Source organism: Dermochelys coriacea, chromosome 3 (assembly GCF_009764565.3).
Source record: "Dermochelys coriacea isolate rDerCor1 chromosome 3, rDerCor1.pri.v4, whole genome shotgun sequence".
Lineage (NCBI taxonomy): Eukaryota > Metazoa > Chordata > Testudines > Dermochelyidae > Dermochelys > Dermochelys coriacea.
The window spans coordinates 22164698-22179250 of NC_050070.1; the positions used below are offsets into that span (position 1 = coordinate 22164698).

The window sequence follows — 14553 nt, forward strand, 5'->3', positions numbered from 1 at the left end:
GGGAAGGGAGAGAACTTATCCATCAGTTTCTGAACAATCCATGTTTTTATTTTAAAAATGTAACCCACCCTTAGCATATTTGACTTTATTTATACTGAACAATTTCATCACCAGTAAAGCACCATTAGTTGTAGCAAGGGTGGAAGTTACAGTTGAGACAGGGCTCAGGTGTGTCTGTTGTTGTTTAGTTAAACTTTAACTGATGGGGCTAGCTTTCATTGATAGTCACCCTAGCCTTGTCTGCCCTTCCATTTCTACCACTGCTACCACTGGTGAAGCAGCACTGGTGGTAAATTATGGATCTGAATTTTTTCCTCTGTAGGCGCATCATATGACTAAAATGTTAACCCCCACCCCACCCCGGCTCGCTAACCCCACCCCCCTGTGCCGGCCTAGCGCCCCCTGCGGCTGGCTTAGTGCCCCCGGCATGACATGCACACAGAGCCATCCTTAGGGTACAGCGATTCAGGGCAGATGCCATGGTGCCCTCCAAAGTGCGGGGCCCGGGGCTGCCACCCTGATTTGCCATACCCTAGGGATGGCTCTGGCTATGTTGCTCAGGGGTATGGATTCTTTACATCTTTGAGTAATGTACTTGTACCAATATAAGTCTGTAGTGAAGACCTAACCTAAAGTTTGTAACTGGTCACCAGGATAGTTGATTGAAAACATGATTTGTATCTGCCCATCACGAAGGCCCTACTTAATTCGCAATATTGCAGAAACTGCAGATCCCGCAATATTAGACTTTCGCCGCAATTTTGTTAGCTAGGCAGCTGACCGTGGGAGACACTGGCTGGGTCCCATCACATAGTTAAAACTCCATCAGTAATCATTGCAGCTAAGAGTATTTCACCCTATCAAAAACCGTGGCAGGAACCCAGTAATCAGTTCTGTACTCTTTTTTTTTTTTTTTTAAACAGCTCAGACAGGGCTCTCCAACCATGTTTGTGTAACTAGTTTGGTTGGTTCTCCTTCTTACCAAGTCTCTGTGGTAGAGCGTCCCAGAGAGTATTAGATCACATGCTGATGATGCTGTTTTATGTCTGTCAAGCTGTCTAGAGCGTCTCACAACTGAGAGTGGCAACCTCAGGCAGACTGTTAAGAAACGGGGCACAAAACCCCAAACTGGTTGCGTGTAGATTTAACCAACCAAGTACTACAACAGCCTTCATGTAGAATCACAGTCTCCTTGGATATTCTGCTCTATCTTGCTACCTTGGGAGGCTTGCCTTTATTATATAGATGGTCCCTTTCACCAAAACAATATTCAGGTTACCGTAATATTCAGGTTACTCCCAGTCCCAAAGGACTAGTCACTTACTCCAGGTCAATTGTACCTCAGGTCACACACCAAAGACAACACTTATAGCCAATTCTATAATAAACTAACTAAAGATTTATTAACTAAGAAAAAGAAATGAGTTATTTACAAGGTTAAAGCAGGTAAACTTACAACATAAATGAGTTAGTTTTAGATTTCAAAAAGGTAACAGAAACTGCTGTAATATGCGAGCTCTATATGTCCTTTAGGGCTAATCCGAGCTAAGCAGCTTGGGGATCCCTTTCTTATGCTTAGAAATTTTGTCCTCTACAAATTCCACTTCTATCTCCTTCTGGTCAGGCATTTTTATTCCTATCCTCCAGCGTTCAAACTGATAGAAAAAGTGTCGTTGCCAGTCTGCTCTTCAGGGATGTTGGGGGGTCAGGGCGGGAGGGGCAGTCAACAAAGTCTTTGTCTTTCGATGTCTTTCAATGGCTCATTTGGTTTCAGTGGGTCTTCTTGTGTGCAGGACCAGCACTTTACACTAATTAATGCTTCTTTCTTGTTTGGTGAGTTGCAGTTACAGCGGTTTACAATGCAAACACTCAATATAGCTTTATACCATGGTCTACAGATGTTATAAGTGAAATCAGTACATGCAACATCCTACAAGCATTTCATCAAGTTTAAACAATAAATACATTATTATCAACTTAACATGTATTTTAACCAGGCTAACAGACAGGTGAGCCAGACTGGTTTCCAGTTATGCATTTGTCAGTGTTCAGTGAGGCCTAGGGGCCTTGGCATGAGCTGGTACCTAGTCTGCCAGCATCACAGTGGCTGTTTTCTTTGGCTTCCTGTCCTGTGCTGGAGACGTGATGAGAGAGCTGCCTAGATTTTCCCAGAATGCACTTATACAAATACCATTGAGCAGTGAGTGTAAATGTGGTTGTGATGGCAGAAATACTGCTATACGAACAGAAACTAAACTGTCCTATTTGTAACTGGTCACAAAATTACATTTAAAAGTAGTAGTGTGAAAAGGGCCTTAGCTTTATTCCTGTATGTGCTATATAGCTTAAACCTATATGTCTGGGAGATTTGAAAGAGCCCACTCTCACTGAAGTCTGTGTAGACTTCTAGCACATTAGAATAGTATAAGTTTTATTGTAAGTGACTGTTGGTTCATTTGTAAAGATTTGCTTCAACCATTTCACCTTCTGGGGAAAATCTGACATGAATAACTTTATTCGGAGCAATTATATTACATTTGTTTTCCTGTGTAAAGTTAAAAAATCATATTATAATAAAATCAGTAGTACACTTATTAAAAGGCAAGTAGACTGACATTTATGTGTAGGTACAGTTAAACAGTACTTATAAAATCTTTACACTATATTGTTTTATATGACTTTTTAAGATAACAAACACAGCAGTACAAAGTGGGCTCCTGGTTAAGAATTTAGCAAGGCATTGCTTGCCTGTTCTGTCTGATGTTATCTCGTAGCAAATGTATGCTGTCGGCATGCTGAAAAAACTGTGATCCAAACAAAGAATATTCCTTGCTGTTCAATTTTAAAGATACTAGTGGAGAGGGATGATTGAAGTAATGAATTGAAAAGATTACTTGTTTATGTTAACCATTCAAGTTTTTGTTAACTAGCATTTAAATAGACTGTAAAATAAAGCTGAAAGGATGAAAGAGCATAACATGAAACTTTCAGACGAACATATTGCAACTATAATTAAAGACAGTGTTTCACTCTGTTGTAAAAAGCCACTGGAGAATTATTTGTATCTGCTAGGAAAAGACTCCAGATAGTTCATTGTAAATTTGCTGGAAGAAGCTCTGGAAATTCTAACCTGCCTCAGAGGAAGTGTTGCCTGGTGTGTTCTGTGGGAAATTTGTAACAACTGGAACATTCTTATGGCTTTTTATACGTATTTGTTTTTCTTAGAACTACCATTGGTATGTATGAAACACTGAAAAAAACATTTTCGGGTTGCGTCCCATGATGTACGTATTTCCAGACCTGGGTTTGAGATGTCAGATGAAGGAAAAAGGGATTTTTTAAAATCTGAGTTCTAAGACCTCTATGTGTAAGCTGCATTTCTTTCCCTTGCAAAACTGAGTCTTTGAGAACAGTTTTCCTTGCATAAAGATACAGATTCTTAGCTGCTCATTTGGATTTAATTACCCTTTCAGAATTATTTTCTACTTTATTAATCCAGCAAACATATGGAGTCTATTGACAATATATTTAGTGGCAATGTTAAAGATTTCTAGTTCAAAGCTACATTTCTTCCTTTAATATGTAGCACATTTTATTACTTCTTTTCATGACTTTGGTGTGCCCTTCTGATTATATCAGTACCTTCCTAATGGGAAATAGCTGTTCACACTGGCCGCTGAACAACCATCAGATGGTAGTGATTGAAAGTCATTATTGACTTGGACCATATTTGAACTCGTGACCTAGAGTTGAAAGGCTTAGTATCCCATTATCAGTCTACTAAAGCATCCAGTCCCCAATATCTTTCCTTTTAAGTACTATTAACAACAATAACAGATGGCCACAAGGCTGAGAATTGTATGACATGCAATTAATATTCCTTGCCACTAGTAAAAGTAATGAATGTGGGAGGTCTTGTATCTACTATTATTTAGCATAAATTGAGCGGAAGTTTCTCTAATAGCTAGATTTCATTGTTTCTTTTAGTGTTAAAACTTTGAATTATTGCTACAGTTTCAGAGTTTTTGATGCTGTTTAGAATGATTTGTCAGTTATTTGGATAGTAGTGATTACCTAATCTGGAGACTGTATCTACCAAATATCAGATTGATATTTGCATAATTTTCCTTTAAAAAAAATTTCTGGAATATTTTACTCGGATGTGTTGGGCACTGTCAGTCATTGGTAATCTCACCATTGTTATCAGTAGAAGTAGCAGTATTTACAATTTTGGTGGTTCCTGGACTTTCACAATTTACCCCTTAACTCACGGAGACTATTGCTATATATGGTGACACACAGTAAAATAATATTGCATAGACTTGAAAATTTACAATACTATTTATGTAACAATTCAAGTTCCCTTGATGGTATTATTTAATTATATGACAATTGTTGTTTGAAATCGAGTGTGAAGAGGATCCTCAGAATTCCTGGCATAGAATGCACTAACCAGCCAAGTGCACTTTCCAAACAGTTGTTATTTCTTAGCACATAATGAAAAAAATATTTAACAAAGGAAGAAAAAACACCAGCGAAGCTGTTTTCTCAGATGGGCCCTACATCTTCAATTCCTACAGGTCCTGCCTCTATCAAAACTTCCTCAGGCTGAACTCCTTTTTTTGCTTATATCAGAGAGAGGTTTCCCATCATGCCTCACTCTTAAAGAGCACTCTTTCCCTTCTCTGATGGGTATATCTATCTCTTCACTTCAGATAATCCCTAAGAAATGATAAAAACAAATTGAAAGTATGTGGCTATTTAGCTAAGATAAAATCATTGGTTGATCCTAAGTTGCAATGGTTGGCCTTTTCATTGCTGGCCTTGCCTTTTTGTCTTCTCTCTGATTCCATATTCCCAGACGTCTACTGATTCTTTATTTTTGGGAGGGATGAAGAAGGTAGTCGTCTTCTTATTTTTGTAAGAAATTATGTGGTTATTGTGGGGAGAGTTATTTTTAATACTTTAATAATCACTTGGTTATTTTGGCCTGTCCCAGTCTTGTAAGATTGCAGGGTTTGAGATATTTATTTGATTTATTATGTTTCCTATGTGTTTGGGAAGCAAATCTAAAGGAAAAAAGATTTCAGGAGAGTTGGCAGTTTTTAAAAGAGGTATTATTAAGGCAAAAGAGCAAACTATCCCAGTGCGTAGGAAAAATAGGAAGTATGGTAAGAGATCACCCTGTTTTAACCAGGAGATCTTCAATGACCTGAAACTCCAGAGTCGTACAAAAACTGGAAACTAAGTCAGATTACAAAGGATGAATATTAAAAAAAGCAACACAACTATGTAGGGACAAAATTAGAAAGGCTAAAGCACAAAATTACATTAAACTAGCCAGGGACATAAAGAGTAACAAGAAAACATTTTACAGCTACATTAGAAACAAGAGGAAGACCAAGGACCAGGCAGGGCCATTACTCAAATTTGGAGGGAAAGACAATAACAGAAAATGTTTTAAATGCCTTTTTTTTGTTTCAGTTTTCACCAAAATGGTTAGCAGTGATCGGACAACATAGTGAACATTAGTGCAAATGGGGTAGAATCAGAGGCTAAAAAAAAGAACAAGTTAAGAATTACGTAGACTTGGTCTGCACTAGGAAATTAGGTCGATATAACTACATTGCTCAGGGGTGTGAAAAATCCACACACCTGAGCAACACAGTTAAACTGACCTAACCCCCAGTGTAGACATTGCTATGTCCACGGAAGAATTTTCCTGTCTACCTAGCTACCGCCTCTCAGGGAGGTGGAGTGCCTATGCCAATGGGAGAATCTCTTCCATTGGCATAGGTAGTATCTTCACTGAAGCACTGTAGCGGCGTAGCTGCAGCCATGCAGCCGCACTATAGTAACATTTTAAGTGTAGACAAACCCTTAGACAAGTTAGATGTTTTCAAGTTCAGGAACTGGCTGAACAAATGAAAACTTGTGGGAGACAGGAGAGATCCCAGAGGATTGGACAAGGGCAAATATAACACCTAGCTATAAAATGCAGAATAAGGACAATTTGTGATTAAGGCTTGGCCTACACTACAGAGTAAGGTCCACATAAGGCAGTTTGTCGACCTTATTATGTCAGCGTCTACACTACTGCCTTGCTCCTGCTGATGTAACTATAGCAATATAATAATTCCACCTCCACATGAGGCATAGGACTTATGTCGGTGTAAGTCGGGATGACACAATGACTTTGTAGACACTGCTTTCCTTACATTGGCTGTTGACTGTCATTCTTGTCAATTTTCTGGCTCTGCCAGAGCTGTGAAATTGACAAGAAAGTCGGCTCCTGGCTCTCCAGCTGGGCTGCTGCTAGGTCTCTGCTCCAAGCCACACTGCCACCCAGGGTCCCTTCTGGGTCCTGGCTCCCCATTCGGAGCACAGCAGCCAACTGGACTCGGGGTGTAGATCTACCTGCTGGAGGCGAGAAGCCCCTGGCAACTGCTACCCCACTCCTGGCTGGGAATGTGGAGCACCCCTCTTCAGTCAGTAGAAGCGCTCCTATCGAGGACGCACACCACCGACAAAAGGAAGGTAGTGTGGACGTCAACTACTACAGTAATTTCTGCAGTGGCTGTAAGCTGACCTAATATAGGTCGATTTAAGACTGTACTCTAGAGATGACCTTATAGACCAGTCATCTTAACTTTGTTACCCAGAAAGATAATGGAGCAAATAATTAAACAATCAGTTTGTAAGCACCTAGAAGATAAGGTGATAAGTAACACTGACCATGGATTTGTCAAGAATAAATCATATCAAACCAACCTAATAGCCTTCTTTGACAGGTTAACAAGTATTGTGGATAGGGGGAAAGCATAGATGTGGTATATCTCGATTTTAGTAAGGCTTTTGATACTGTGTCTCATGACCTTCTCATAAGCAAACTAGGGAAATATAGCCTAGACTTATCTACTATAAGATGGGCGCACTGCTGGTTGGCAAACCATTCCCAGAGAGAAAAGGAGTACCCGTCGCACCTTAGAGACTAACAAATTTATTAGAGCATAAGCTTTCGTGAGCTACAGCTCACTTCATCGGATGCATTTGGTGGAAAAAGCAGAGAAGAGATTTATATACACACACACACAGAGAACATGAAACAATAGGTTTATCATACACACTGTAAAGGAGAGTGATCACTTAAGATAAGCCATCACCAGCAGCGGGGGGGGGGGGAAGGAGGAAAACCTTTCATGGTGACAAGCAAGGTAGGTTAGTGGTTTATGTGACCATCGCTTATTAAACACCACTCTATATCGGAAACCTACTGACCGCTATTCCTACCTACATGCCTCTAGCTTTCATCCAGATCATACCACTCGATCCATTGTCTACAGCCAAGCGCTATGATATAACCGCATTTGCTCCAACCCCTCAGACAGAGACAAACACCTACAAGATCTCTATCATGCATTCCTACAACTACAATACCCACCTGCTGAAGTGAAGAAACAGATTGACAGAGTCAGAAGAGTACCCAGAAGTCACCTACTACAGGACAGGCCCAAGAAAGAAAACAACAGAACGCCACTAGCCATCACCTTCAGCCCCCAACTAAAACCTCTCCAATGCATCATCAAGGATCTACAACCTATCCTGAAGGACGACCCATCACTCTCACAGATCTTGGGAGACAGACCAGTCCTTGCTTACAGACAGCCCCCCAATCTGAAGCAAATACTCACCAGCAACCACACACCACACAACAGAACCACTAACCCAGGAACCTATCCTTGCAACAAAGCCCGTTGCCAACTCTGTCCACATATCTATTCAGGGGATACCATCATAGGGCCTAATCACATCAGCCACACTATCAGAGGCTCGTTCACCTGCGCATCTACCAATGTAATATATGCCATCATGTGCCAGCAATGCCCCTCTGCCATGTACATTGGCCAAACTGGACAGTCTCTACGTAAAAGAATGAATGGACACAAATCAGACGTCAAGAATTATAACATTCAAAAACCAGTTGGAGTACACTTCAATCTCTCTGGTCACTCGATCACAGACCTAAGAGTGGCTATACTTCAACAAAAAAGCTTCAAAAACAGACTCCAATGAGAGACTGCTGAATTGGAATTAATTTGCAAACTGGATACAATTAACTTAGGCTTGAATAGAGACTGGGAATGGATGAGTCATTACACAAAGTAAAACTATTTCCCCATGGTATTTCTCCCTCCCACCCCACCCCCCACTGTTCCTCTGATATTCTTGTTAACTGCTGGAATTAGCCTACCTTGCTTGTCACCATGAAAGGTTTTCCTCCTTTCCCCCCCCTGCTGCTGGTGATGGCTTATCTTAAGTGATCACTCTCCTTACAGTGTGTATGATAAACCCATTGTTTCATGTTCTCTGTGTGTGTGTATATAAATCTCTCCTCTGCTTTTTCCACCAAATGCATCCGATGAAGTGAGCTGTAGCTCACGAAAGCTTATGCTCTAATAAATTTGTTAGTCTCTAAGGTGCGACGGGTACTCCTTTTCTTTTTGCGAATGCAGACTAACACGGCTGCTACTCTGAAACCTGTCATTCCCAGAGAGTAATTATCAGTTGCTCATAGTCAAGCTGAAAGGGATCTGGCTTGGGTCTGAATGGTTCTATTCAATATTTTCATAAATGATTTGGATGGCAAAGAGAGTACATTTATAAAGTTTGTGGACTATACCAAACTGGGAGGGATTGCAAGTGTTCTGGAGGACATGATTAGAGTTCAAAATAATCTTGACAAACCGTAGAAATGGTCTGAAATAAGTAAGTTGAAATTCAATAAGGACAAACCTAGTAAGAAATAATCAATTGCACAAATATAAAATGGGAAATGACTTCTTAGGAGTGAACACTGCAAAAAAGGATCTGGGGGTTATAGTTGATCACAAATTAAATATGAATCAACGGTGTAATGCTGCTGCAAAAAAACAAAAGAACAAACCTAACATCATTCTGGGATATATTAGCAGGAGTTTTGTAAGTAAGACATGAGAAGTAATTCTTCCACTCGACTCGGCACTGATGAGTAAGGCTGCGAGTTTGTCACGGAGGTCATGGAAGTCACGGGATTCCATGACTTTCCATGACCTCCATGACTTTTGCAGTGGCCGGTGCTCCTGGCATGAGCAGCTCGGGCAGCCCCTGCACCAGGCTACTACTGCTAAAGCAGTCTCAGGCCACTGCGCCCCCAACTTCCCCCCCACCAATAGCAGAGTTTGGGTGTGAGAGGGGCATGAGGTGGGGAACTGGATAGGATGAGGTGGGCTCTGGCGGTGCTTACCTGGGGGGCTCCCTGGAAGCAGCGACATCCTTCTTGCTTAGCTGCTAGGTGTAGGCATGGCCAGGCAGCTCTGCATGCTGCCTCCACCCAGAGCGCTGGCTTCACAGCTCCCATTGGCTGGGAACCGTGGCCAATGGGAGCTGCAGGAGCAGTCCCTGCAGGCGGAGGCAGAGCACAGAGCTACCTGGCCATGCCTCCATCCAGCAGCTGAGCGAGGGAGATGTCGTCGCTTCCGGGGAGCCCCCCAGGTGCAGAGCCAGGGAGGGAGCCAGCACCAGCGGGGGTCCCAGGCAGTGTGCCACCCCTCAAAAGCAGCCAAGCCATCCTCTCCCAGCACCCTCTCCCCCAAGTTTTATTCACTAGTATTTTTACTAAAAGTCATGGACAGGTCATGGGCTGTGAATTTTTGTTTACAGCCCGTGACCTGTCCATGACTTTTACTAAAAATACCCATGACTAAAACGTAGCCTTACTGGTAAGGCCTCAACTGGAGTACTGTGTTCAGTTCTGCATAGCAGACTTCAGGAAAGATGTGGATACGTTAGAGAAAATCCGGAGAAGAGCAACAACAATGATTAAAGGTCTAGAAAACATGACCTATGAGGAAAGATTGAAAAAACTGGGTTTGTTTAATCAGGAGAAGAGAAGACTGAGGGGGGACATAAATCTTCAAGTACGTAAAATGTTGTTACAAAAAGGAGGAAGATAAATTGTTTTCCTTATCCACTGAGGACAGGACAAAAAGTAATGGGCTTAAATTGCAGAAAGAAAGATTTTAGGTTAGACATTATGAAAAAGCTTCCTAATAAGGGTAGTTAAGCACTGGAACAAAGTGCTAGGAAAGTTATAGAATCTTTGTCATTGAAGGTTTTTAAGAACATGTGTCAGTGATGGTATAGATAATTCTTAGTCCTGCCTCAGTGCAGGGCACTGGGCTAAATGATCTGTTGAGGTCCCTTCCAGTCCAACATTTCTATGATTTCTAAGATTCCAAGTCCAATTCCCAGAAGGGAAGTGTTCACATCACAAAAATAAACACAGCAAATGGTACTTGTAACAAACTCAAAAGAGAGTAGATTGTGGAAAATGAACTCTTCTGTCATCCCTGGGGGACTATTCCAGTTCAGGGTTGAGATGGGTTGGTGTAGCAGTGTGGGAAAGCTAACTCCTACCCATTTTGTTAATTAACAGAAGTTTTCGGTCTCCTGGATTGTCAATCCAGCAATTTAGAACAGGAATAAATTTACAATTTTTGATACAGCATTTCACTTGAGAGGAAGGGGGAAATATTGATAGATGCTGGTAGTGTATATGAGCCACACTTTTGCTACAGTAACAAAATGTACTACTTGTCACTCAATTTGCATAATTTCTCGTCAGAATTAACAATGTTGGTTTTTTTGTCAGTGGGGTTACTGCTCCAACACAGTGGTTTATGCATATACCCGACCGGATCGTCCTGAATACTGTGTGGTTTTTTGGGATACAAAAAACAATGAAAAGTATGTGAAATATGTCAAGAGTCTGATTTCCATAACCACTTGTGGAGACTTCTGCATTTTGGCAACTAAAGCTGATGAAAACCAACCTCAGGTAAAATCTTTTTTTTTTTTTTTTAAATCTCACTTGAAACAATCTCAAATTTTAAATGGATGTTGTCAGGCACAAATGTGGCCAACCTTAAAATTACAGTCAAGTGGTAGGAAAATGTACCTCAGTTTCTGAATCTGCACCATTCTATCACCTTCAATTAAATCTCGCCACCATCTGGATGGGACCACACTTTAACGAGAGAAAAATTGCAGCAGCAAACTAACAAACTCTGTCCTCACAGTTCTTACAAACACTAATGGGTGTGTAAGGAGAGGAGCAATGGTAACTTTTACTGCTTTAGAAATACTGAAAACAATTTTCAAAGAAATACAAAATCAGTATTTAGAAAAAAATCAAGACTTTAAAGATTGTTTTGGTCAATGGAAAGCAGAAAATGAAATAACTATTATAAACCCAGACCTGAAAAAAGAGTTCTGTGTAAGTTCGAAAGCTTGTCTCTCTCACCAAAAGAAGTTGGTCCAGTAAAATGTTACCTCACCAACTTGTCTTTCTAGACATATCTGACAACAATCCTTTCATAATAATAATAAAAAAGTCATTAATCTATTGAGTCAACCTTAAGGTAATAATCTACATGTTAGATATCTTTTGTTTTAAAATAAATGAAAACCCGTTAATTTAGGCCCTTATTCAGCGAGGTATGAAAGCACGTGTATGGTCCCATTGAAGTCAATGGGGCTACTCAGTTGCCTAAAGTTATGCATGGATTTAAGTACATGCTGAATGTGAGCTGTAGCTCACGAAAGCTTATGCTCTAATAAATTTGTTAGTCTCTAAGGGGCCACAAGTCCTCCTTTTCTTTTACAGATACAGCTGCTACTCTGAAACCATGCTGAATTGGGGCTCTTAATGGGAGATTTTCTATTGTGTTCAATGGGCTTTGGATCAGACCTTTATAGGGGGCATACTAAAATGTGCAAGATATGTCCCTATCAATTATAAAAACAATAAAAGAATTTGAGATAATATGATTAAAATAATGGGGTGGGGGGAGATGGAATAAAATGTACATTTCCAAATGTAGTGTCCAACTTCAAGTCCAAAGACTGGTTTACACTGGAAAATTAAAGAATATAAAGAGAGAAAGTGAGTGTGAGGTGGGGATGCAGGGCCATTTCTACTTTTAACTTTTTAAAACAGAATTATAACAATAAATCATGCTTGTATTGTTTGTTCTTTGTATCATGGTATGATCTTTCATATCTATATAAAAAGTCTGTAGACGTTGGTAAAGGTTAGTACCATGAACTGGTCCTATTATCTATACATTTACATTTCACGTTCCACTTTCTTTTTAGCACCTAGATACTATGATGATAGATGCTGTAAAAATGTCTAGGATAAATGTACATTTTACTACCAGATTTACATTATTTAATGGTTACTGCATTCATTTCTGAATTAATTCAGTTATTTTCTATATCATTTATATGTTGCTTACAAAGGAGGAGCATGAGACGGAGTCAATTGGTGCAACGGTAAAAGAATCATTTTAGTGCTAATTCAACTGATTGTATAGTAATAGTGTGCTGAAAATATGGTGCTATGATACATGGCCAGAAACATCCAACCAAATTTAAGTGCAATTAACTGAGAGATTTTCCTGCACCTTTTAAAATCTGCAGCTCTACTGGTGTGGGAGAAGACATTTGATCTTCTTTCTTGGAAATAAATAAGCAAAACCCTTTTATTTTTAACTGGTCAGGATTACAAATGTCTCTTATCTTTCAATTTCTTCTCCACTTCTCTTATTACTGGTAGGTCTGTATCTCCAATGCTGCCTTTACTCTTGTCCCATCAGCCTTCTTCTGATCTCATGGCATAGAATCTTAGAAGTGCAGCAACAAGGACATGGTGGAGTAGATAAAATGTAGGGATAATTTGCAAAAAAAAAAAAAAAAAAAAAAAAAAAAAAAGGGGGGGGTTAAAATCAATTATAAATAACAGGTGTGGAGTCTCAATTTTTGATAGTGAAGTCAAGGAATATCATTGTATTTAATCTGCAATCTAAAATTCTGGCTGAAACTAACAAAGAACAATTATGAGAAAACCAGAGAAAAATAAATCATAAGTTATTAGCTACTGCTCTCCAGTTACTGAGAGAATGAGGAGAGTGGATCACCTACTGAAAAGATATTTTCTTTTTTGATGCTCAGATGTTTTATCTTTTTCTGAGCAACAGACTTTTTGTACACCACATGCATTTTAAGTGCTATATATTTTTGCCTTCTTATGTGCAAGCTAGCTGTGCAGCAATTTAAAGGGGCAGGTGATAGTTTTTTCCATAGCCTCTGCAGTCACATGACTCGGTCAGCAAAATGAAAAAATTGTGGAGAGCTAATTCTTTTCCATATCTTGGAGAGCAAGTATACCAGCTCCTTGATGATCTCAGGCATAGAAATCCTGCTTTTGAACCTGAAGCTCCTGCAGCACATGTTGCTGTCAGTTTTCATGTGTCTCATTTAATAGGCCATCACTATTCAATCATGGTAAAACTATTTGATGTAAATGTTTCCATTCCAGGGATTGAAAAATAAACACCCCGATGGCAAATAGGTAGCATTCTCTGGATAATGGGGTCCAAGCTGCCATTTTGTTTACGAGTCACATCTTCCTCAGTCTCTTGGCAGACCGATCCAGATGATCTATTAATGTTTAGAGCTTTTCCAAGCAGCCGCAACAGAGTAAAAGCGGCAAGATTCTAGTCAGTTTTTCTGTAGCTGCTTAGAATCCTGTGGTATTGGGAAGTCAGGTGGGTAAGGTCAAAGCAAGAACTCTGCCTTCTAGAAGCTACAGAGATGTCAGATTGCAAATTTATCATATACCTGTTAATCTGATGCTGATACCCTCAGTGACTCCATCTTTTGTATGTCTACACTGCAAAGGAAGACCTGCGGCTGGCCCATGCTAGCTGACTGCGGCTGCCAGGGCACAGGTTGGGGGGCTGTTTCATTTCAGTGTAGGCTTCCAGGCTTGGACTGCAGTCCAAGCTCTGGGACCCTCCCACCGTGCAGCGTCCTAGAGCCCAGGCTCCAGCCCAAATCCGGAAGAATACATTGCAATGAAACAGCCCCACAGCCTGAGCCCCACGAGCCTGAGGTGTCTAGTTGCAGTGTAAACATAGCTTGAGAAATGTCTGACAGGACAGGACCCTTATAAGGAATCACAGCATAGTACACATTCTCAGACACTGGGATGGGAGACTGGCCTTGTCACCAGCATATTACCCCTTGCTGGTGAGGACTCTTGTTCTTTCATGCCATCTTTTGACTAGTAGATGCAATCCTTTGATAGTATGTGGTTAATCATTATTTCAAGCCCTGTTGCATAGTTTGAGTCTCGTATAGAGGTAGGAGGTAAGAGTAGCATTATTCTCATTTTTGCACTGCATTATGTTTGATGGCTTTGGTACTTTAGCTCTGCGTGCTGCTAAACAGGATTGTGATCCTGTGAGATGTACAGGTTATGAGCAGCATTTCACAAAAGGATGACCTTGTACAGTATGTTAACTTTCCAAACTAAACAAACATAGTAGCACTGATATTTGCTCTTATTTCCATACAGTACGTGCTGGTTCTTTGCAATTCTATTGGTACACCCCTCGATCCAAAATATATTGACATTGGTAAGCAAATACTAACAATGTTATTCTGTTG

The 14553-nt window shown here is 40.3% G+C and overlaps 1 protein-coding gene across 2 annotated transcripts in view; it reads left to right on the forward strand.

Moving 5' to 3' along the window:
- Positions 1-14553, forward strand: part of WDR35 (WD repeat domain 35) — an 82854-nt gene that overhangs the window by 19839 nt on the left and 48462 nt on the right. The window contains exons 10-12 of one of the 2 annotated variants that reach the window (XM_038396834.2): positions 10691-10876; positions 12343-12375; positions 14462-14522. In XM_038396834.2, the coding sequence (XP_038252762.1) occupies positions 10691-10876; positions 12343-12375; positions 14462-14522 (280 nt within the window). The remainder of the gene's footprint in view (positions 1-10690; positions 10877-12342; positions 12376-14461; positions 14523-14553) is intronic. The other variant, XM_038396836.2, reaches the window with a different exon arrangement.